A 25407-nucleotide genomic window follows, 5' to 3' on the forward strand; every position below is an offset into this window, starting at 1 on the left:
TTTACCTATCCCCCCAAACACTTACTCTTCATCTTAGTGGTGCTAAAGACATATTCTGTTCCAGAGTTTCTCGTTCTTACATACTGTCCTGGTTTGGGCTGGGATAGAGTTAATTGTCTAGTAGCTGGTATGGGACTGTGTTTTGGGTTCTGTATGAGAAGAATGTTGATAACACTGATGTTTTCAGTTGTTGCTAAGTAATGTTTAGACTAAGTCAAGGATTTTTCAGCTTCTCATGCCCAGCCAGCGAGAAAGCTGGAGGGGCACAAGAAGCTGGCACAGGACACAGCCAGGGCAGCTGACTCAAAGTGGCCAACAGGGTATTCCACACCATGTGACATCATACCCAGTATATAAACTGGGGGGGTGTGGGGCCGGGGGGAACTGCTGCTTGGGAACTAACTGGGCATTGGTCAGCAGGTGGTGAGCAATTGCACTGTGCATCACTTGTATATTCCAATCCTTTTATTATTATTGTCATTTTAATATTGTTATTATTATCATTATTAGTTTCTCCCTTTCTGTTCTATTAAACTGTTCTTATCTCAACCCATGAGTTTTACTTTTTTTTCCCCCGATTTTCTCCCCCACCCCACTGGGTGGGCGGCAGGGGGCGGGGGGGGGAAGTGAGGGAGTGGCTGCGTGGTGCTTAGTTGCTGGCTGGGGTTAAACCATGACACATACGTTTACAATTCTAAACTGTACAGTTGTTACATTAGCCTAGAGTTTTCCAGAATCATCTAGGAAAAAAACCTACACATAGAACTTACGCTTTTAGTTCCTTAACATCCAGGTTACTTTCTGGTAAGACTCCTATTCCTCGACCATAACAGGTGCCACCATGAAGATGAAATTCTATATGTGAGACATCTTCATCGACAGCACTTGCTTGTTTTGTATGAATACTGTAAATTCTCAGAAAACTTCCAATCTTAAAGAAAAAAAAAAAAAGATAACACAAAATTAGCTATTTACTTGGAAAAATCTAGGCCTCATAAACCTTCTTCACCGGTTTCACTGAATCACAGAATAGCTGACATTGTCAGGGACCTCTGGAGACTGCCTAGTCCAACCCCCGTGCACAAAGCAAAGTCAACTAGAGCAGGTTTCTTAGGGCTGCCTCCAGCTGGGTTTTGATATTTTCAGAGATGGAGACTCCAAAACCTCTCTGGGCGACCTGTTTGTTTTGCTTTATCAGACAACATTACTGGCAGCAAAGGCTGATTCAGAACCAGCATAAGCCTTCTTTACTAAATCTGATTCTCAAGCAGACTTCACAAGACAGATCAAACGAGCCAATATATTCCTTTCCTGAGGGCACAATTTGTCTTCTATATTCACAACACAGCCCTCCAGAGACTGACATGCTGTGATTTGTCCATGTATGATTGCACTCAGCAACTGACCTCATGTCCATCATCATGCATGGCATATTGTCTGCTTATGTACACACATAAACACATCTGCTTACCCAGATTTGTTTATCATATCTTACTCTTACATTACAGTTAGCATTTTTTCAGCACCAGGACAAAAGGCAATGCGTGTTAGAAATTCAAAAATTTTGGCACTGTTCCTAAGTCTGTTAGATTTTCTCCTCAGGTACATGGAGGATATGCTTCTTGTTTTGCTTAGAATTATTTTGTGTTCTCTGAAATGGTTTTGTCCAGTTACACAAATGGACTTAGGCTAACTTATACAAGTACCTGTTAAGAAAGAAGTTATGGAGTGCTGAACATCGAACGCATCTTTTAACTTCGCTTTTATTTCAAAATACCACTCCTATTATCCCTTCCCCCCACCGCCCTGAAAAACCCAAACTAAAACCAAGGTTCTAAAGGTAGATAATCTGGAGACTTAATTATATAGTTAACTTCCCTTTGATGTGTTTTAAAGGCCTTTCAATCAAATTAACTAACACCCAAATATTTTTTTTAAAGTATAATCTAAGATCCAGCTGATAGCTGGCAAGCTACACATATTCAATAACCTGGATTTATGTTCACACTAAGTATCTTTTAAATAGCCCTATATAAATGATAAATTATTTTAAATTGACTTCAATTAACATTAATATTACAGCAGCCAGTCTGTTAAGTCTTATTTCAGCTTCAGCTCCTGCTTTAACCAGTAGAAACCTAAATCCTATTAGACTAGATTGGCCAGGTCTTAGTACAACACTTATAAATGTATGTATATATGCAGAAAAGCAGAAAAGCAGATAGAGCAGCATCCTTATTCTAGAATCCTCCTCTGTGTCAAGGAACAGACTACAACTATATAATGCTGGTATCAAACTGCTCTTTTAAACAATAATCACACATGGAAAAAGGCAGCATATTTTCAAATTCAGGCACCAGGGACATAAAAAGTGCACTTCAGGCTGCACCTATTTTGCTCCTGGCATGGAGCTCTCACCAGAGTTTTAATTGATCTGCACCATTAGAGGGCTGCTCATTTTGTTCATTTAAAGCATATCAACAGGACAGCTTGTGCATTTAGATGGCAGTTAAGAGGCTTATCAGGAGGCTTTTTGTTTTTCTTCTTTCCAGATGCTAAATTTCACTTAGTTATGTTGAATATCCAAAAATACAAGGGACAGTCATATTATAAAACTAAACTAATGACTATGACAAATGCTTTTGGAGAAAGTTTTTTTAGAGTTCTTAGCTAAGTTCTGCTTATCGAATTACCTTATATAAATATAATGGTGCCAAACCACTTTTTTTTTTTCCCCAAGAGTAATTTGTATATAAGCAGGAAAAGGTTGATTATAATTGAAGAATTTCTTTCTTTAGAAAACAATGTATGAAAAAACTAAGCATTTGCTGTAAGTACAAACATGAAACATTAAACATGGGAAAGGAGAGCCCAGAAGCCAAGAATACAAAATGCTGGTTTTGCCTTCTAAACTTGTGTGCTGAAATTCATGCAAAACTCAACTGAATTACATGTTTTAGTGCAATACTCAACTTCCCAACATTTATGATTACTATCTTTCTATATATGCATTTTATTAGATGCCTTTTCTGAAAATGTTATTATTTTATATATTTTAATATCACTTAGAACTATACTAAAAAGGTCCATTATAATCGGCATTGCCAAATACTGAAAAAGTACGGAAGGTTATGAATGTCACCACAGACCATGAGACCTGACTGTGCAAGACGGAGTGCAATTTCCGTGAATTCCTTTGGGAGGCAGCATTGCTTACTGTTAACAGTGGCAAGCAAATGTGGCTGTTGCGGCTAAAAGTGTTACTACTGTATTTTCTGTTGTTTACAGAAAGCCTGCAGACCGAGCACACTTTATATACTTGACTGAGAAGAAATTATAATCTAAATTAAAGTAAACACCATGATTTACAGAGCCATCACTAAAATCTCGTACAAAACCAACTCCTTTCTTGACTTTACAGCAGTTTTGTTTATGAGCTACCTACCTCATTCAGAACAAGTTCATTCAAAATGAAATTAAAGCAATAAGAACACGTCTTGCAGTAATATAAAATATACTAATACTCTATTTGCAGTCTAAATCAAATATGACTATTTAAAAATACATATTAAGGCTAAAAAGAATTAAAATGAAGAAGTTACTTATGCAGTTCCCTGGAACCAGCCAACTAAAACAACTTTTTAACATAGCAAATTCTCATAGTTATTTCAAAACATACAGGATTGTGTTCGCATTTAAGACACTAATGAATTCAGAACAGTCGTTTATCATAGCAGTTAAACGTTCACGTTTGGCCAGAAAGACACTCCTGACAAGAGGCTGTCTTGACCTACAGGAATCACTTAAAATCATCTGTACTGATTTTATGCCTATTTTATGGCTGATGATATTAAAAATGAGATTTCTTTGTCATCATTTTATCACATAAACAGTCTAATCTTACTGAGTAAATTGTGTACAACTTTTTGCAAATGAGGAAGCATATACGCAACATTTGGGTGTGGTCCTTTGCAATAAAAAATACCAACTTAAATCCGTTAAAGGGTTTGGAGGACTTGGGGTGGGATGGGGGGGTGTTGTGGTTTGTGTTTTTTTTTTCCTTTTAATGACTACAAAGACAGAAGTGGGGAAAATACCACTGACACGTCAAAGGAATGCTACCCAGGCCTGAAAAATATAAGGCTAGATCTTACAGCCATGTAACTCATTTAAGTTGCAGGTTGGAAATGCGACTCTAGACACTAGAAAAGCAAGCAAGACTTCTCAGTCCAAACTACTATCAAAAAAGACAGGACATTGTATACAGCGGGAGGAACAGCTGAAAAATATTCAAATTCTGCATCTGAAGATACATAACGCAAAACGAATACTGTGAAACTATGGACCAGGACTTGTATGCACACTCAAGGTTAATTGTTTTAATTGTAAAATCCAGAAAATGCATGGCAACACAAAATTGATGGTATCAAGCCATTGGAGGAATGCACAGTACCACATATTCAATGAATGACAGTACATAAGGAAATCTCCAACCAGCTGTGGACAGCTGGACCCCTACCGTGCACTGACTGACCACTGATGCTCTCTCACCTTGATGCTTACCACATAGCAAAATACCCCAGATGGAGAAACCCATGTCACAGACCTATTCCTGAGTTGTACAGCAAGGTCTGAGCGAATCCTGAGAACCTCTGGAAAAACTGGAATAAGAAGGGCTGAAAAATAACAAACTATAACCTATGGGGAGCAACTGTACTCTGGAGACTTAGTTGCAGGCTGGGGTTCCTAGAGTAACGAGAAAGCCTCATGCACCCCACGTAGCCAGAGGAAGAGGGAAATTCAAGAAAAAGCAGTGAACACCATTGTCTTTGCTTAGTTGTAGCTCTTGCTTGTGTCTTTATGCCCCAGGAAATAATCTACTTCAGAGATTAGACTTCTGAAAATTCAGTTTGTGTCCTGCTAAGGCAGCAAATGCTGAAAAGCCACAATCTTACCCAGCAGGAAATAGAGGCCAGTAAATATAGGGGACAAAAAGTCTAGTTATGGTATCAACTGTAGCATACCTTCAATATTACTGAAGTTCTCTCCATTGAAAATTGTAAATAATATTTGACTGTCTTGGAAAATGGGATAGAATGCTCATATCTTCAGAGTTCTCTGGACAGAAAACCCAAACAAGAAGCTTTTAACAAACTTTGCAGGAATATCCCCGACACTACGCTCCAGGATTTGCTAAAAATTCACTGTAATACATTACCCACTTTCTCCAGACTGTAGTGCTTACTCAGAGCTTCCTTGTCTGAACATGTGCCTACAGATACAATTTTAAAATAAGAACAAATATTTCAGGGGTTTTTTTGATCTGCCCTTCTTGGTATCAGGGCCATGTAAAACAGATTGTTCCTACATAAAACATCATTTCAGAGCTGCAACTGTCATCACAAATGGTACATGACAACATGGGTGAGTATAACCTAACAATTCCATGACAATTTACATTAAAAAAGGCAATTCTAAGCTACTGTCAAATGCAGAAGAGATGGCTGAAAAATAGTGCACTTTTTTTGTTTCTGAAACCATAAACTGGCAAAACATCTAGTGCAGTTTCTGTCCACACTGTTCTCATGTTCACACTCAGGAAGGTGCACATCCATACACTAAACGCTCTCCAGTTTTATAAGTTTACATAAATGATTTTTTTAAAAAAATCTTTGCATAACAAGACCCTGAACTAAATAAAATATTATACAGATTAATATAGAGTATTTCAATTATACTTTCTTATGATATGACATGATTTCCACTAGTATTTAAAAACAAACCTTTTTTAAAATCTTCCATTTTAGGAAGAGTCCCACAAAATTTTATTGTCTTTGGGTTATTCTCTGAAATAAAATTAATTGCATGTATTGCAACCTGAACTTAACAAATCCTCCTGAAGTTTAATTGTTAGGATATCAGCACTTTTTCTTCAATAATTCCACTAAGACAATCCACTAAAAAGCAGTGTTCAAAAATGATCTAACTTAAAACTTCTACAGCTTGCATGAGTTAAACTACTGCAACTTTGGACATAGCCAGAAGGAAAAAACCAGCCCGTGTTGCTCAGTAGGTCAAACCAGGCTTCCTAACAGTTTCCTTTGACATTAGAGCTTCTGCTACACAGTGCAGTATCCAGCAAAGGCACAGATGCTTTAGAGATAAGAAAGGAAGGGCTTATAGGAAGGAAAAAAAACAATTGAGAGCTGATGAAGACATCCAGTGTACCACACATTCAATAGGAATTCCTGAATATAAATAGGAGAGAGTAATAAAGGGAGTATCATCAGCTACTCGAGAAAATATGTTTTATTAAAATATATTTTTCCCTTAATTTTCAAAACATACTGCTTCACTGGAACATCAGCAGTTATTTATATCAATAGATTACACCAGTTAGCAAGAGAACAATTCTGGAAGAAAACCTGTAAGTAATGAAATACTTCTGTGAGTAAGTTTTGTTATGAATTCTTACACAAAGGCAAGTTATTTTGCTATCTGCCATTTACTTATGAGCAGGCATTAATACATCAAATTGATTTCATGCCTGCTGATAGCCCCAGCCTAACAAATGGCTATCACTTACCTTTATTTTCTGGTAAACACTTTCTTAAAAACGACGCTTGGGTATAGAGGGCAAGGCATAAAATGTAAGATGTATTCTTTGCTAATTTACTGTATTCAGAAGCAAGATGGCAGTATTGCTGAAGATCAAATGTTTAATTATGTTGTTGTTTTCTCTATCTAAGCATAATCAACATTACTGACCCACTAAATGAAGATTGCACTGCAAATTGTAGAAGTTTATAGAACAGAAAATCTTTTATTGACTTTAGAATTACAGGCCTTTAATGGGACTACAAGTTTAACCCCACTTTATGTAATTTAAAAAATAATTCTAAAGTATAGAATACATTTTCTGAGTGCATAATTTTCACAGGATTATATATGATATTACAGTGACTGGAAAGAACTGCTTAATTTGGAAGAATTTTTTCGTGGCAATTTTAGGGTAATGAGGCTGTTTTACACGTGTTGAAGGAGTTTTGCTTTCAAATAAAAGGTATGGAAAATACAATGAAAGATAAAGAGGAACATTTGAAACTAATTAACAGCAGAACTGAATTGATACATTCTCTGAAGTGAGTTCTAAGCAGAAAATAGGCCACAAAACGAGAGTTAGAAACACCAAACTGTGCTTTACCTTAAGTGATTTTGCCAGTTGTACATGGTTATCATAGACTAGAATGTCCACCGTTAGATTTCGCAGCTGATGAAGAACAACTTTTTCTCCTTCCAGGTCTCTTGCTTCCACAGGCACCTTCCATGTTGGGTAGGGACATTTTGTGCCATCCCATACCTGCAATGCAAATGAACTATTTCGATATGCTCAGAATAATTTAGATTGAGATTTTAAATAACTTTTTTTTTTTAACAAATTTGTTGTTTATTTAAAAATCTTAACTGGAATCTCAGTCTTAAAGTCCTTAATCCCTTTTTTGGGATTTTTTTTTTTTAATTATTATTCCTCACAGAGTATAAAATAACCTCTAGAGAAAACATGATCAAGTGTTAAAACCTGGGTTTTGTTAATATTTAAAAAAAAAAAAACAAAAAACCACCAGCGCTAGCAAAACCTCAACTCTTTATCCAGCAGTTACAACTATTAGAATTCACCATATGCAGAACTGTCTATATTTAATATTTTAATCCTGCTATAGGTTCTTTTTAACATTCCAGCTACAGTATGTGAAGACTGAGTACACAGCATATACTCCCTTAATTACTGATGATCTCCTACATCAGTATACACTGCTAGTTATCCAGAACATATTAGAAAAACATCAGTATTTAGCATATACTTAAATAATGAGTATTCTAAAAATTGTTTGCCTAAAGCTAAATTTCTTGATACACTTAAGTACTGAAATATCAACAGAGTTATTTTTGAGCTATCAAAGTTATTGTGAAAAAGTAACATTACCAACAGACTTAGCACTTTGGAACCAAAATCTTACTACTGAAACAAAACATTAAAATTTCAGTGATAGCTGCTTACAATATATTCTGTAAACTATGGTTTCCTGAGTTCCTGAAGATACACTCTTCTCAAACACAACAGAAATAATGGTCTCAAATCCTGGCATAGAAAAAGAAAAATCTAGAGGCATTTCAACTATAAGACTGAAATGCTGCATTTCATAGGATTTCATGCATATAGGTTCAACAGAAGCTAATTTTCAGAAAGTTTGTGATACCAAGGCATTTTGTCCCAAGTTAGGCACTGCAGAGGGGGAGAAAAAAAAGACACCAAAGCTTAATTTTTAAAGGGTTTCTACCCCTTATGCTTAACAGCTGTGGAACAAAGGACCCACAAGAAAAGATCTAAGAATCAGCAAAGCCATGTGTAAATACACTGAGAATAACTCATGGTTGAAATACTCATCTCAAATCAAGAGATAAAGGGAAAAACTGCTCACAGTGAAAATGACCCATAACATCAAATTAATGTTCCCAAATAAGAGTGTATTCTGAAGGACCCAGATAATGACGTGGTACACGCTGCCACAGATTAAAAAAAAAGCCTATTATCTTCCGATCCTGTACCATGAAATACTTAAAACCACCTTTGAAAGATAGGTTGCCCATTGCTTGAATTATCAAACCTTTTCCAGACCTGAGCTTGAGAAACATAGATTTAGTGCATATATATTATGAATTTAGCCACTTTATTTTGTCAAAGAACCTTAAGTTTGCCAAGTTTCCCATTATTTTTCAACTGACTTTACTTGGGATACGTTGGTAGTTCTACACTTAAGAGATGGGTCTGACAAATGGATTAAAATAACCTGAATGCTCCCTGTCAGATACAAGGATGACTACTTAGCTTTAAAATGTCCTTTGCCAGAGGAACTAATGGGACTAGCGTCAGGGCACCTTTTGGAGGAATTTGTAAGCCAGTAAGCTTTCTTTACAAGAAAAAAAAAATCCTTAGAAGAGTAGTTGCTTTTGTTTTTCATATGCACAAATATGAAAACAGATCAAGCTGTCTACCTCAGGAGCTTGCAGCTTCACTTTACTCAGATGAAAACACAGAAGCCCTGGTTTCAAAAGCCAACACTGATTAAATTAATTCTGGATAAGAAACAGCAAATGGTTCCATTACTAGTCATGAACAGACTGGAGCTAAGGGTTAGTAGCAACCTTTGATCACAATGGTCAGCAAAACACTGAAAAAACCTGTTTCTCTCTTCAGCAGAGTATGGCACTTGTGTGACATAGCTTAACATAGACAATTTAACCAACAGACAGAAGGAAATAAAAGAATAATAGTAAAACTCCTGTGAAAGGCATAAATGACAGAAAAACTTCTAGTGTGAGTTTTTTAGTCTCCATCAATTTGAATAACAAAATTATCAGAAAAAGGTAAGCACTAACAAGTTAGTGATACTGTCTTTATGCCATGTCAGCCTCAAGTGCTGTACATATCCCAATTAATTTATCAAGTGTAATATTAAAAGTTACGCTATGGGTGATGCACAGAATCACTGAAATTCATTTTACTTGTCTTTAAGCAATCCCCAGTACTTACATGAGCTCAACGCTTAAAATAATCATTATATTTTATATTATAACCAACCATTAATATAACTAATACACTTGGAATGACGTGATTCATTTAAATCATTATTACAAAACATATAACCAAAATATCATAATCACCATCACTCCATTTGAGCTGGTATTGAATTGTTTGCTTGTTTGTTTAGTGGATCAACAAAATAATCAGAGATCTGTCTACAAATTTTTAAAAAGGCTTCTCTTCTATCATGACCAACTTTTCATATGAGAAAGGGATTGTGCCATGCTTGTAAAATGGAGGAAATTAGCAACAGCATATCAATGTTAATCTACCATTTTTAAGCTTGTCTGATATATTTTAATACAGATTTAAGTTTTTAGTATTTTATACTACTAAAAAAAATACACAAAGGAATTACGTATCAGAAAAATTGATCTACCATTATTTGATTTCAAACTTTTACCTTCCTAAATCTATCCTAAATTTTCCCCCCCCAAGTCATTATCTTTACTATACAAAACTGACAAAATTGACTTCGGACCTTAAAACACAGAAAAGAGTGTAAAGAAATATTAATAATTTAAGAAAGCACTTGTCTCTGTCCTTGCAAAGGGTCCTTCAATGCTGAACATATACTTATTAATGAACAACTTAATTACAGCCCACAAAGTTCTGAAATTTTACTGGGTGTCATTTGACATCTATTTCACAAGGGATAATTAAATGGAAATATTTGTAAGAGCTGCAAAGTATATTATCAGATGACAGTTAAGGTTCCTTTCTGTGCAGTGCATGCATTGCTCTGCACAAGAAAAATCTTTGCTGCTTTAATGAAGGAATAATGCAGTGTGCTGTTTCTAAAAATGTTGTAACAATACAGTTTAATACAGTAGAACCAATAAATAATTTTATGAAGTCATAAAATGGAAAATAACAGACTGTTCATCACTCACATTTTAACAATCAACTTATAAAAGAAAGAAAAAGAAATACAGAGGAGTTTCAGAATAATACCAGACTGATACATCTGGAGCTAAAACCAGGAGAATTATGCAGACCTCCTTTTTATTTAGCTCATGTTAAGGATCACCCTTGGAAAGTACTCTCCTGTTGTGTGGCACTATGCATTTTGTACTTCCAGTGAGCACTGATCCCCAGAGCGCTTATGTATAACTAAAATAAGCTACCTAAAATCCATCAAGATAGATAAAATAATCCAATCATTCATTTTCTAGATAGTGCTACTTACTGCATTAATTATATCCAGCAGATCTAGAAAAAAGAGCAATAATTGCTGCTAACTAAAAAACGAGGTTAAAATTTCAAACTAACAATATTTTTCAACTTAAGAAATCTTGCAATATTTATCTACAATTGTTTGTGAAACGATGATCCATACCAATGCCATCTTATAAAACTAAAGAAATAAATCAGATGAACAACTTTAAAGAGAACTGGGATTTCTGTTTTGTTTTCATAGAAATAATTTGGTCAAGGATCATAAATTTGCTTAACCTCAAAATATTTACCTACATAACATTACTTAAATCAATGAATATGTTTGTTTCAGCAAAAAACTGAATCACAATGTCTTAATAAATAAATCTAACAAATTACTTTAAAAAAAAAAGAAATCTACCTTTAGAAGAAAAGAAGATCCATCCACTTTTGCTTTTCCTACCAGCTGGCAAGTGAGATCAAAGAACAGCATTGGCCTAACACCAGACAATTTTGCTGCTGGTCCAGAGATGGAAAGATTACTGGCTGCCCAAACACGCAATTCTTCTATTGTTTTCTGTTCTTCATCCATGAAAGTGTACACTTTGCTAGAGGATCGAGGAACTACTGGCGCTCCCACAGTTCCATCAAATGTCAGGGATGCAAATCCCGCACCGGTAATTCCCTGCATCTGTCCATTGTATTCCCTGATCTGTAAAAAAAATGAGGGAAAAAAAAAAATGGTTGCACTGCATCAAAATACACATACATTTTTGTTTTAACATATGCATGAAGAATGGACCATTTATCATTTTTGTTCCTGGTGCTATTAGGAGAACAGAGTCAAAATAAAAACAAACAAAAAAAAAAGGAAATTAACATTAACAAGAAAACAAAGTGAATAAGCACAAAATCCAACACACAAAAATTTTTAGAGGCAGACTAGTACCTACCTGTAAATATACAGCATCAGTGCAGAGTATTTTATTCACAAAACTCAAAATGTTTGTGTGGGGAACACATCAGGATTGCTTTTACAGATGGGGAAACTGAGGCACAAGAGAAATTCATTTTTAGGGGTCACACAGCAGAGCTATGGCAGAGCAAAGTTATTATGGATTCCTGTTTTCTGCCTCTCAATAGCCTCATTTCCTGATATGGAACTTAAAAAGAAAATATCAGTTCTAGGAGGTATTTTTTTTTTTTCTATAAAGCAACAGTGACCAGCTTTCATCCCTTGAATTATGAATACAGCTTTCATAATTACTCTTGTGTCTGCTGCCCTGCACATGGCAGGTCCCCTGTATCCTGCTGATTTAGCTGCGTATCTGCTACCATATAAAACACAGTATTCAAAGTCTGAAGCATTCCTTCAAGGATCTAGTCTAGTTTTACTGTTCCCTGCACTTTATATATATATATCAAAGCACTGCATGACTCATTATCCAGAAATCCCAAACTGTCTGCTTTGATCCATCCTTTTTTAATTAAGATTTGCTTACAAAAAAAAGCAACAAGACTTCTGAATATAGCATTTGTGAGACGATCTAGTTTAGGATTCCCAGTGCTCAGTTTTCAAATGGTTAAAAATCCTACTGATTTAAAAGTGCAGAAGCTGAAAGATGTGACTGAAGTTCTAAACAGCAACATTTTTTTATGAAAATATTGCCAATGGTTTAGGCCTATATTTTATAAACACACTGAAATTTAAAAAGCACACAAATCAAGTATTCCTTGGAAATTCATAAACAAGGCAGTTCAATCTTGGTGACAGGAACTCCTTTAATCCCTGATACTTTCACATAATGCATAAATGCACTAAGGATCATCTCTAGGATAAACTTTCATTTACTTAAGCATTCTCCAGACCTGATCAACGGAGCACATCAATTCATGATGTAGTTGTTCTTCATCGTAACACTGAAAAGCTTTAGTCTTTTAACGTTTAGGCTTAAATATTGAAAATACAAGAAAACCCAATGGACAAATCAGGAGAATACATAGTTTCATAATCAATTTGTGCCCATTACCCATGATCTGGAAAGAAATGTTCCACTATGACACTAAGATGTTATTTAATATAAATACACAGATTTACTTCAGGTGCTGCTACTGGCATTGTATTCCACAGCTTCTCAAAATAGGTAACATACAGAGGGGAGAAAACCTTACTTATTCATCTGCTATCAAAAGATACTTCAAGCATATTTTTAAGTATCTTGTCCGATGTCAAACGTTTCTCAAAGTGTTTTAATTTCCAATTTACCTATTTATTTATTTCTCCACTAATTCTTTTAAATCATCATCAAAATATCTTGACTTCTTCCTTACTAAAAATTCTGTCCTAGACCTCTAGCCTATTTATGACAGCTCTAAACCTTTCAAGAAACCAGTTCAAGAAACTACTTTGTCTCCATGGGCTTCTACTAATATTTCACCAAAGACTATTTTCCCCATTTCCCAAACCCTTTATGTCACGTTTTAAGCATTCATGAGGCTGTGCTTGAACATGCTGTACTTCCATCATCTCTTAGTACCCTCATTTAGTGGATTTGAAATCAGCCTTAATGCAGTGAAAAGCAGTTATAAAATAACAAAAGAAATAAAACACATAAGAAGGTAAACCTGAAGTGTCATGATGAGAAAATTACCAATGGTCTTGAAGCAAAACCAAATGTCCTTCGGCATAAGTATGTGGAGAAGCCACTGAGTGGTCTCAAAGGTAAACAGCATTCAACAACGTTATTTAGTGAACAACAGAACAAACAGGAGAACTAAATGTAGAATGGGTTATAGAACAAAATATTTCATACCTGGAAAATTACTTGTGTCAGACCCATAGAACAGATGATGGTCAACAGAAATTCCCTGGGCTTGTTCTTTAAAAACAAATCATTACTAAAGTGATGAGGAATCACTGGAGTGTAAGATGAACAAAATCCATGGGCAAATGTTGTTTCATTATGGCACTCTTAAGTAGATCTCAGATCAAGTTAAGCAGTGATACTGTAAACTAGTTATATTTTCCACACACAAATGATTTTGAAATTGAATTAAACTTAGGGAAAAGAGCTAATCTGAGACTTTTGTATATGATGACAATTCCCCCTCAGTAGATTTTGTGTCATTCTAGAGGTCTTGGGGATTTTTTTTAAATATCAGCCTGGGGCAGGGGGGGAGAACAGGGAAGGGGGGCAGATGGCTATCACTTCAAAAATTCCCCGAGAATTTTAAATAAATTCAATAAATAATGGTTGCTAAACAAAAATATATTCTGGGACAAACACAAAGCAGATACAATACATTTGGCTTGTTCTAAGCAGGCAAGTAAACTCCAATACATATTGCAGCAGCCTTTGGCACAGTTTTTATAAACTAAAGAACAAAAGGTGAAATGCCACCTCAACAAACTGTGTGGACAATAAACTCTAGTGATTTCTATGGGGTACAACTCTATCCTGAATATGCTCATTGAAAAGAAGCTAATCTTGAAATATTTATAAATAGATTTACAAGAACCTAAACCACCTGAATTTTATTTTTTTTTTTAACTGAAGCCGGTTTTATTCACCTCACTCAATGGAAAAGTGCGATAGTAAGTAGGGTATAAAGCTGGAATAATAGTATCTCCAAGGTAGTTTTCCATCAAACCTGATTGTTAAATTACAGAAGGAAAGGACTATTATGAAACCACTGCAGTCACAGATCATCTTAGAATATCAAAAAATGCCTTGTAAAACAACATATACTAAGCTAATGTCCACGTTCTTATACTAAGAAGAAAGACTTCCTAAAATAAATTTAACTATTGATTTATGGAAGGATCAGGAATTCAAGATAATATTTTGAAACATTAATACATTAAGCTTAAAACTTCTTCATTATTTATACATATAAAATTATTTCAAGACGTCAAGTTGTGTTGTGGTTTGGTTTTTTTGTTACTTGAATTATTGCATCATCTGAAATGTACTGTCCAAACTTCTATGTCAATTTGAGTATACATTCAGCTGAAGACCTCATTGTAAGGTATCTTTTACCTAAGCAGAAGTCAAAAAATTATGATCCCTGTGATTCATGGTTGACAACAAAAATAATAGAAGATCAATGTTCAGATGCTGCTACCCAGCCTTCCCGTAACTGCAGAAATGTAGTATATGTGAGATGCTAGTGAAAACAAAAGAAAGAGTGCAAAATTGTCTACAGGCAATGTATCTGTAAGCATTACAGTTACTGTGGTGAGCAATGTATTCCCCTCAGTTAAACACATGTATATAAGCACATGCCACTCTGTATGACACAAACAGGGTTCAGCTGACACAGCAGCAGTGACAAAAAAATCCCCTCCTCCTCAAACACAGCATCTGATCACAAGCCTCCAGGAGCAAAAAACTTTATGAAGGGGTTACAGCTGGCTGTCACAGAACTGTAGGAATTTTGGTTGGCAGGGACCTCAGGAGATCATGAAGTTCCATCTCTTCCTCAGGTCAGGGCTGTTGTCAGCACTGTGTCACATCAAGCTTTGGCTAGTTGAGCCTTGAAAAATTCCGAGCATGGAGATTCCAGAACCTCCCCAGGTAACCTCTTTCAATAACACACTACTCTTAGTCCACAACTGTCCACGGAAATACCCCCTTTGCCATCCTAAGTCTTATCACGTCTAGATGCATAAGGTTCCCCAGCACTGATTACCAAGTATTTTGATTGTATTGAACGTTTAAAAAGATCTGTAGGAATTTGGGGAAAATACCTAATACATGGATTATATTTCAAGTGAAACTCCATGCGAAAACCTAGACGAGAACTTGGGACAGTGCCAAAAAAAAGAACACAATATACTAGGTGCCACACACTCTTCTAATTTGTTCTTATAAATGATGGCTATGAAAAAGGATTTCCTTCTAGAGGCTGGATAAAAAAATTTACCTTATGCTAGGGGATGGGGGTTCCAAGTCACAAACGGATGACCTTTAATTCTCCCCATTCACTCACCACCTTACACAAAGTTTTAGAGACAGATCACTGCAATTTAACTTGAAAAATGGTCTAGAATAGCTGGACCAGACACTTGATGGAAAAACACAAACAAATAAAACATAGGTTTTCCATTGTGTCAAGACAAAAAATTAGTTCACTTAGGTATTCAGCTTATTTCCTTGGGTTCTTTCTTTTCTATTTTTGGCTGCACAGGTAGCCAACACAGAATGGAATAGCATCTAAGAGCCACTGGTCCAAGACAGCATGGGTTTCAGACCTGTCTGAACTGAACCACAGAGCTTTTAAAACTTGGAAACACTCCATAAGTATTGTTTGCCATCTGAGCAGTGATGGGTTATAAACAAAGGTTGCTTTCTCCTGTTAAATGCTATTACTTTATCAGTGGTTCTGACATTTTAAATAAGAAACAAAACAGAAGCAGGTTGAGAAGGTGTCTTGTTAAGAAATTATGTTTATATGCCTCAAACTAGCTGAAAAAAATCCCAAAAGAACTGTCCTGAAGTCTTAGGGTATGAAAAGCCTCAACAATTTCATTCCTAAACATCCTTTCTATTAAATGGGAGTTGCTCCTTTGTGTTATGGACCTCTTAGAGAAAAATCAAAATCCTGGATTTATGATGATGTTTCTCACTAGCCCTCTCCAGACTTGGCAACATGAGAACAACTTCAGTCCTACAATCTGGAAACCTACATTTTTAAAACTAATCTGGAAACAGGAAATGCTTGCTTTCCATTCTGAGTGTCATGCAGTGCATGAAGGTGGGATGGGATGGAAGGCAAAAAACCCATCACAAACACTGATGACATACTTCCAAGCTAAAGCAAAGTTGCAGATCAAGCATTTGAATGATATACACATCCCATAACAGAACATGCAAACAAATACTCCCAACACCAAAAAAAATGACCACGATTCGTTAAAATTGTTATTAATTTAATAACTTATTGCTAAAAAATATGCTAGACAACTGAACTTGAGCCTTAACACTGTATCAGATCCAAAGATTAATTTCTTTGTAAAAGTTTGATGACTATCACTGATGCTGTTTATATGGAAAAAAAAAAAAAGTTTCCTGTCAAAAAACCACCCAAAGTCACTTGGTGTATTTCCTTATATCTTGTAAATGTTTTCTCACATTAAAGTAAATCACAGTCTAAACAACTTTGGATAATATGGTATGCTGATTATATTTTCTTGTATTTAATAATGTAATCCTACTGTATGTGTACCTCCAGCTGTATGAACAGAGAGGTAATAATGAAATAGAGAAGCAATTTCAAGTAACTTAGTAAATCTCTGTCCTTATATAAATTAAACCATTTTGAACATGTTTAAATATAACAAGAAAACTGAACTACAAAAATTATCTGCAGGCACCTTCCAAAAGAAAGTTAACAAGGCTAGTCATATGGAAGTCAAATTAATTTTTATGAAGACATGAAAAATACACCTAGCTATTAGGACCGTAAATTATAGCTTATCCTCTACTATTCCTGAGAATTGCTGCCTGCAAAATAAGATTATCAGAAACATCTGCAGCAATAGAAATACAAATTAAAGAAGAAAATGAACAATACATTGTACATTTTGTTTACCAGTTCACCTGAACATATTGTAACTATTTCGTGGAAAAAAAAATTGTATGCAAAAAGTGTATATAATTAAACCACCTGAAATAATTTGTTTTGATAATAATTTAAAAAAAGCCAGCAGGCATCGTAGTACTGCTTTAGAAATATTCCTCAGAAAAAGTGGCATAGTATATTTGAGAAAATTCTAGTAAAGTAAAAAACTACTATTTTGGAGTATTTCCTACATATTTAAGACATGATCAGGTAACTTAACCACAAGTACTCAGATGAAAATTTCAGAAAACATATGTGCAAAATTCTAAGACTTCAAATTATGGAGAAACTCTATCACTGTCTACAGTCAGTATTTCCTGACATTATTTACTTTAGGACAAATATGTGTTTTTAATTTAAATTCCATCAAAACTTCAAAGTGAGTTGCATGCCTTACATAATTTTTGAAGAGAAGCCAAAAGCAATAGTAATATTGACATCTCTGAGAAAAATCTCTGTGTTAAAAAGAATCTCATAATTGTTTAGTAAAAAAATTTTAATTGCCTCCACTCTTCAGAGCAAGAATTGGAAAACAGGGTTGCAATGCTGCAGACAACATGTTCTTTGACATCCTTTTTAGCAAAAAGTCTCAAACCTAACTTTGGCCAAGTTTTTATATTTTGGATGACATTTACTCAGAGGACACTAGAAATCTGGCAGCTAAATTCTGCCAAAGTTTAATGTTCACGCAGTATGTTCCGTATCTAAGCTCCAGACTTTCCCCTCTCATCCTTATCAACCTGACAGCTATGGCCAGAGCTGCCTAGGAATAAGAAGTGAGCAGATACTTCTCCTGTGTGTCTCTCTCAGTGCCTTCCATATTGCATCAAGTAGAAAGAAAGAGAAGGAATCCACTTTCATGGGACAAATTGGATTAAACTAAAGGAGGGAATACACAGAGACAAGGAAACCGCTAGCAAACTGCAGAAGAGTGCTCCTAGAAATAACAGCAGACTGGTTTAAAGATCAGAGTAGGTAACCTAGTGGAACAAATGCTAGGTTAAGTATTATTAGGTTAAGGAGCGTGATGCACAAAAAGAGAGACAGGACAGAACTGTTAAGGATAACAAAAAAGGGAGTTTGATTGAGCCTGCTATGTTTTTATGATGCCACGTTCCATATGCTTGATATTCAGATTCCCACTCCTCTGTGGACAGGCAAACAGCTTAGAAACTCACTAGCAAAATATATATCTTATACTTGTCAACTGACTGATCTATGGAGGGAATAACCATCTATCATGACTATAAAGTACTTATGCTCAAAGCAGCAATGCATTTCTATTGTAAATCTAAAGAGTTTGAAGCAGATGAATATGCAATTGGTAGCATGCAAGAAATTTGGGGTTTTTTCTTGCTGTTTTTCTCCATTTTGTTATTCTAAAGGTCTAGGATGCCGCATCTAATTGCAAAGCTAAAACACTAGAATTATAAACCGTAATTATTCCAGAGTTAGTAGATGACACAGTTACTGTTGTCTGTGCAAACACAGTTCAGCTCATGGTGCATTTCTATCATGATACCCCATTCCATTACCCTGTTTTTCTACACGACATTTTCCTATTCAGTGCACGACTTGAGAATTGCAGTGGTGATGAATTAGTGCTGTGTAACAAAGAAGCTGTCATCTTTAAGACTCCTACTTAATTTGTTACAGCAACTAGAGCCTATGTAAGGAAGGAGTTAAGGCATGAAAGTAAGAGAGGAGAATAGCATCAAGATTACTATAACAAAAAGCTAGAGAATTAAGACTTTGAAATTGCTACAAAGATTGCATTATGCTGAGGAAGTCATATAAGTGAATTTTATGAGAGGTCACTCCTTTGCTCTTCATTCTCCAAGTGTTCCACATGAGTCACACAGCTCTATAATGCTGTGTATTCAGGAAAAAAGACCCATCAAAACACATCCTAGACAGTGATTCTATCAGACAACTAGAGTACACTGAACAAGACGAACACCTAAATAAGAAAGTGCTTCACTTTTCTCCAATTCTCAAACATTAAAATGGAAATCAAATACCAATTCATTTCACTGGGAATGAGGAAATAAATTCTTGTTTGCAAATCACTAAGAGGTAATCAGGAATACCAGAGAAAAGCCAATGAAGAAATTAACAATCCTGTCATCATGCAGGGTTTGAGTAATACAAGAAAGGCAGAATACATGCCAAAACTCCTAAGTCAAGCGAGGATAAAATATTGCAGATTCAGTCAGTACCAGCAGGTTGCCTCTTCCCTCTCTTTAACAGCTTAAACATTAGGCATTAAGTCTTAAGATATTAAGAGCATCCACAGTGAATCATAAAAAAAGTTCCAAGAAAACTCCACTTGAGATAACTCCTTCTTTGCCATGAAGATAGAGGGAGGCTAGACAATTAGGCCTAGCTTTTACACTGGGGGGTGGGAGGATCTCCCCCATCATCTCTGCAGAGCAGTGACTGCAGTTCAAGGCCCAAATACAGTACTGCAAATCCCTAAGTACTGTAACTCACGAGAAATCATCATAAGAAGTCATAAAAATGCACTTCAAGAAATATTAACAGAAATGTAATTAAAACTGGATAATCTTTCAGTTCTGTTACTAAGACACTTAAAATTTTCATTCTCTGCAACAAATACTGAGCAAATAAAATTATTCTCTATGCAGAGTAATCCCAACAGAATCCTCTCCATTAAGTTATTACCTCTGAACCATCAGACCTTGCCAACACCTGTGTTACTATGAAGAGAAGTTATTCATTAGTAGCTGAGAGTGTAGCTGGGAGCAGTCATTTTTAAAATGTGTTTGCTATCAATGTCAACTGGACATTGGAAGCCTCTCAAAAGCATATTTGGGACAGGGAAATGTGAATACACACTGTAAGGACTATGCATATCTGTCACCATTGGTAAGCACAGCTCTGACAGACTATGGCCTCTGCTACTCTCAATTGCTTTCCATTCAGCAAACTAAGAGAAGGTGATAAGGCCTGAAGAGAAAAGGAGAAGAGAGCAAAGGAGGAACTGCAGACAGTGTAAGTAGGACTCTAATTAGAGCTGATTTCTTTTTTTAATTGAAAACTGTGTACACAGCAATCACACACACTATGCTGGTTGCAGGTGAAAGAGATGAAGAGGTAACACCCCTCCCAGTTCACTCCCAGCAGTTGGCACCAGGCTTCTACATCAGATTTTTACCTCCTCAGATCAGATAAGAAAACTTCCAAAGTAACTGTTTGTTAGTAACTCTTTGGGGTAGTCAAAACATCCCCATGCAGAAAAAAGACAACTTAGTGACTCTAGATCATTCTGACATAGAAAGTAATTAAACAAGCTGTCAGCTTATGCATCTGAGGAGATATGGATTGTGAGCAGCTGGAGGTCAGTTAGGGCTGGAAACCACTTAAAACAGCTCAGCTGCAGTAAAAAAAAAAAAAAAAAAAAAAAAAAAAAAAAGTAGTGTATTTGAGGAGGGAATTAACAGACCCTATCTTTAAATACTGAAACATCATCTTGGAGAATGATGAAAAAACAATTGACAAGGATTTTAGAATTATCTCCTAAAAAATTTGATGCCAAATCAGGAGAATGGTGAGGTTCCTTACATGTGATATATCAATAGGTTTCCTTAATAAGTTTACATTAAAGATAAATAGTGGAGCTGAGACACTATTATGTTTGCATAAAGTGAATACATAACTTCCCTGACAGTGGTCTTGTTTGTTTTTTTTAACCTGTACTTCCCACATCTCAAAAAAAATCCAATATTAACCTACCACAGATGTGCAACTTCTCAATTCTTTTATTTTGACCAGGCTCCTTTCTACTTGCTCCTTTTTCACACATATATTATAAAATATGTATTTTGATTTCAGAAGCAATAAACATGTTTCTACCTCCACTGAATTTCAGAAATGGGTATATCTGTGTAACACCCACCCTGCTGGATTAAGAGAGAAGTTAAAATATAGCATAAGACTATCCCATCTGAAGTCAAATCAATGAACTTCCAAGACTAACACCACATCTCAGGTATTGATTAGCAACACAAGCTTCAAAATCTAAATACATTTTCATTCCACTCTAATTATACATAAAGATGACCTTATGGAAGCTTTATACTAACCCAGAATAGGTTAGCTAATTTCTCCCTCAATTGTAAATATTTATACTATACAGGAATAACTGAAGACTGTTTCTGAATCTTAACAAGTTCTTTCTTAATAATCTCAGTGGTATGAATTTCAATTACTGGCTAAATCTTACCACTTTTTACATTTATTGTCATGGTTTTTTTTATTTTGTTCTCCTGCTACAGCGTATCAAAACATATATGCTTAGTACTACTCATCTTTATCCCTTTCATCATCCTTTTGTACAATACTAAATTTTCTAGATCTCTCAAGAGTGTTCAAATATGCAAATAGTTTTTTTTAATTGGCCTCTTTCAGGACATTTACTCATTTCTGCTATAATTATTTTAAGCAAAAAAAAAATATGTATGGTTATCTTGCAAATTAATATGTAACATGGTATAATGATGTCTTTGGTACTATTCTGTACCTCTTTAAGTATGGTCCAGCATTACAAGACTTCCATTCTGTCTCTGTAGTGTGGTTCCTCTTCCCTATACAGTTACAGCAGGCATAAGAAAAACATCCAGCAGAAGCAGTACCAAAGCTATAAACACTGTTTCCTTCATGGCCTTTGATACAGATAAATATGGGGTAAGGCAGGAAAACATCAAAGAAGCCGCTAGAGCATATTGCACACTAACAACCCCAGGTAGATTACATTTATTTGAGTAACTCTCCAGCTGATCTAAACTGCTCCACAACAGAAGGTCTAAAGTGATCCCTCAATTCTATTACTTTGAAGAGGAATAAATTGTGCACATTTATGTCTGTTAAATTCTGTTCATCCAGAAGTATTACCACGTGATTTTTGCCAACTATTTTAACAAATATTCCAAAAAAATAATGCTGTTCTGGAGTTATCATAACCACATCTAACACTTTTTTAAAGAGAGATATCAGCTTAGTGCTCTGTTTTTGTTTAAAACATTTGATAGTTTATTTCCACTTTTGGTCCATACCATACCATAACCATAGCTGTTTTATCAATCAACTGCTTTATCCAATGTCTCCACGTGTTAATTTCAGTACATGAAGAATTAAATTATTCCTACAGTCCTCTCACTGCAAAAGAGAAGCACATAAACCACCCACATTGTAGTACATACCTTTATTCTATGAAATCGAACAATATCTCCAACTTTGTAAATTTTTGGTAGGGAATCTAGATTTCCATTAAAAAGAGTGCACGTTAACTTCACATTTGATGGATCCACAAGTGTTACAACTGAGCAATAATCTGTAAAATGTAAAAGTGAATGAATAATAGGCATTATGGAGTCATTAATACACAGATATTAAACTTGGGATGAACAACCACATGGCCAATTTTTTTCTGCTATGATGTGTGTAACTCTTCCAAAATCTATTTAGTTACAGCAGCATAACAACTGAAGCGTGGCCCATCTTGCTGATAATTAGCCCAAATAACTGAAAATGAAATGGGTGATTAAGCACAGGTCTGTGAGCCAGGAACACACAAAACTTTTTCTTCCGTCTGCAACAGGCATGATATTTTTTCAGGTTTCAGTTACTTTCTCTATAAAATGGGGACCATATGTACAATCTTGTACAATCTTGTACAATCCTTTTCTAAGATTTATTTTTGCACTGTCTTCTAAAGAGGTAAAGAGTTCTACAAGTTCTAAAAGGAAATTAAAGCATAAACTACTTATCTTTCACTTCAACACAATATGCAAGATATATACTGCAAGGATACAGTCACACTGTGGTAGTTAGAAAATATAGTAAGAATCTGAAATGTGCCCTTCTGAAGTTAAACTTCATTAATAGAATTTTGCTTCTATTAATGACCTAAAAAGTAAATTCAAAACAAGACACAAATATGACAGAGCAAACCAGCCCAGAATAGAGCAGTATTTGCAGATGACATAAATGAAACCTGTGTTTTCCATTTCAGCTTACAGAAGCATGTGTGCTCAGATACCTTACAAAGGTAAAAATGGAGTGAGAGTAAACTTGCTCTTTCACAGCATGGTAGCTGGTTAACCTGCTTGACAACTTTTCAAATACCCAATATCAACTTGGTTGTATGTTTAGAACGTCAAGCATCCACACATCTTGTCCTAGTTGCTTTTAATCAAGATATAGGGCTTCTGTTTTCTATACTTATTATGCTAGCATTTACTGAAAATTAAAGTTCAAGGCTGAATTACAACTTTTTCAGCAGATCAGTAGAGCAATGACATCATAACCTATTATTTTTACCTTGATGACAACCTTGATAAATTTACGTACACAAAATTTTGGCTTTTAGAAAGTTAGCAAGATCCTCAAGCAAAAAGCAGAATTTTTAGGCATTAAATTAACAGTACTCAATGATTTATAATTTAAAATTTCTAAAGTTTGAACTCTTGCAATGGTGAACTCTCCGTTGGTTTTCCATTTGAGCACACCATTCTTAAATGTCAGAATGAGAAAGCACAAAACCAGTACTGGTAAGAGTGGCAAAAAATTTTAAACCGAATAGTTTTGTACTTTCCCCCACTAGTATAACACTGATTTACTATTTCTCTTAGCATTTTTCTGTACTCTGAAAAGAGTGGATATATCTAAACTGTTTGCAATGCGCACAGTGCTTTCAGACTGGAATCATAAATTAAATGATTCTGCTATTATTCATTCTGACTAAAAAAGTATAAATCACTAGATCTGAATTACCCAAAATGCTTCAGCAACTCTCCAATCTTCTAATGCCATCTCACATTTTAACTCACATTTTTGCTTTCACAATCCAATTTTAAGAATGTAAGTTTTCATTGTAAAAGTTATTCACTGCATATAAAATGCAGACATACAGTCTAGAAGCAGGAACAGTTCCTCTATGTACAGAACCCATTTACTCCCGCTATAATCTCACTATTGTGGACCCCCGTTTAAACCAAAAGTTCTTTGCCAATTTTTGCATTGCATTTTGGTAACAGCCAACAACAGAATCTCAACTCTGTAAAAAGAGAGCAGTTGTAATTCTTAGAAACAAAGCTGCATGAAGACTTACACCCATTCTCTTGAGGTACCAAGAATGGGGACACTGTTCAAGATATAAAACTCTCAAAGTAACAAGCAAAGACATGATCATAATTCAGCAGGCATTGAGTCAACAGTAAAGCAGCAAAATTAACAAACAACAAATAAACCTGTTTATTAATTGTATTGCTGATATTTGAACAAACTACAGAAACTGACTGTAAAAAACTGAAATTTGAAACAACTGACCAGAACCTTCTTGTTTGACAGTGTGAGCTTTCTCAACCAGTGAAATTAAATACTGGAAGTCTATAAATGAAGGTCAAGGTCGAAATGACTGTGGTTTGTGGGTAAGCCCATGCCACAGCAGATACGCCCACAGAAGGACTAAGGGCCATGGAGGAACCCACATTGGAGCAGAGGACACCACTAAGAAGGAAGGTACAGTGGGGGAAGGAAGGAGAAAACAACAACAACAACAAAAACCCAGTAAGGAACAAGCAGCAGCAAAAAGAAACTGCTACCTACTACCTACCCCAGTGTCCTGTGCCACCCTTTGCCCCCCTAAGAGACACAGCGTAACCTGCAACAATAACAAGGGTTGTGGAGACTAGGAAGGGGGAAGGAGAGGTGTCTGGAGTGAAGCTGAGCCTGGGAAAGGTGAAGAAAAGGTGTTTTCCCTAAGCATTTAAATGTTTCTCTTCTTTGTTTCTCAATACTTGAAACAGTTATTAAATGTTTATGTTAACTGGCAATGAATTAAATTCCCCAAGTCAAATCTGTTTTGCCCGTGACAGACAAATTCTCAACTCTCAAAAATAAAACCCCAAACAAAAAAGCAAAAAATCCAAACAAATCAAAAACCCCAAATTCTCTTAGCT

General features: G+C 35.5%; 1 protein-coding gene across 4 annotated transcripts in view; it reads right to left on the bottom strand.

The window, feature by feature from the left end:
* POT1 (protection of telomeres 1) overlaps positions 1 to 25407 on the bottom strand; it is an 83118-nt gene that overhangs the window by 22173 nt on the left and 35538 nt on the right. For all 4 annotated transcript variants that reach the window (XM_052789276.1, XM_052789278.1, XM_052789277.1 and 1 more), the window contains 4 exons: positions 22648 to 22778; positions 11223 to 11513; positions 7205 to 7360; positions 771 to 931 (listed from right to left, as the gene is read on the bottom strand). In XM_052789276.1, coding sequence (XP_052645236.1) covers positions 771 to 931; positions 7205 to 7360; positions 11223 to 11513; positions 22648 to 22778 — 739 coding nt within the window. The remainder of the gene's footprint in view (positions 1 to 770; positions 932 to 7204; positions 7361 to 11222; positions 11514 to 22647; positions 22779 to 25407) is intronic.

This window comes from Harpia harpyja, chromosome 6, assembly GCF_026419915.1.
Source record: "Harpia harpyja isolate bHarHar1 chromosome 6, bHarHar1 primary haplotype, whole genome shotgun sequence".
Taxonomy (NCBI): domain Eukaryota; kingdom Metazoa; phylum Chordata; class Aves; order Accipitriformes; family Accipitridae; genus Harpia; species Harpia harpyja.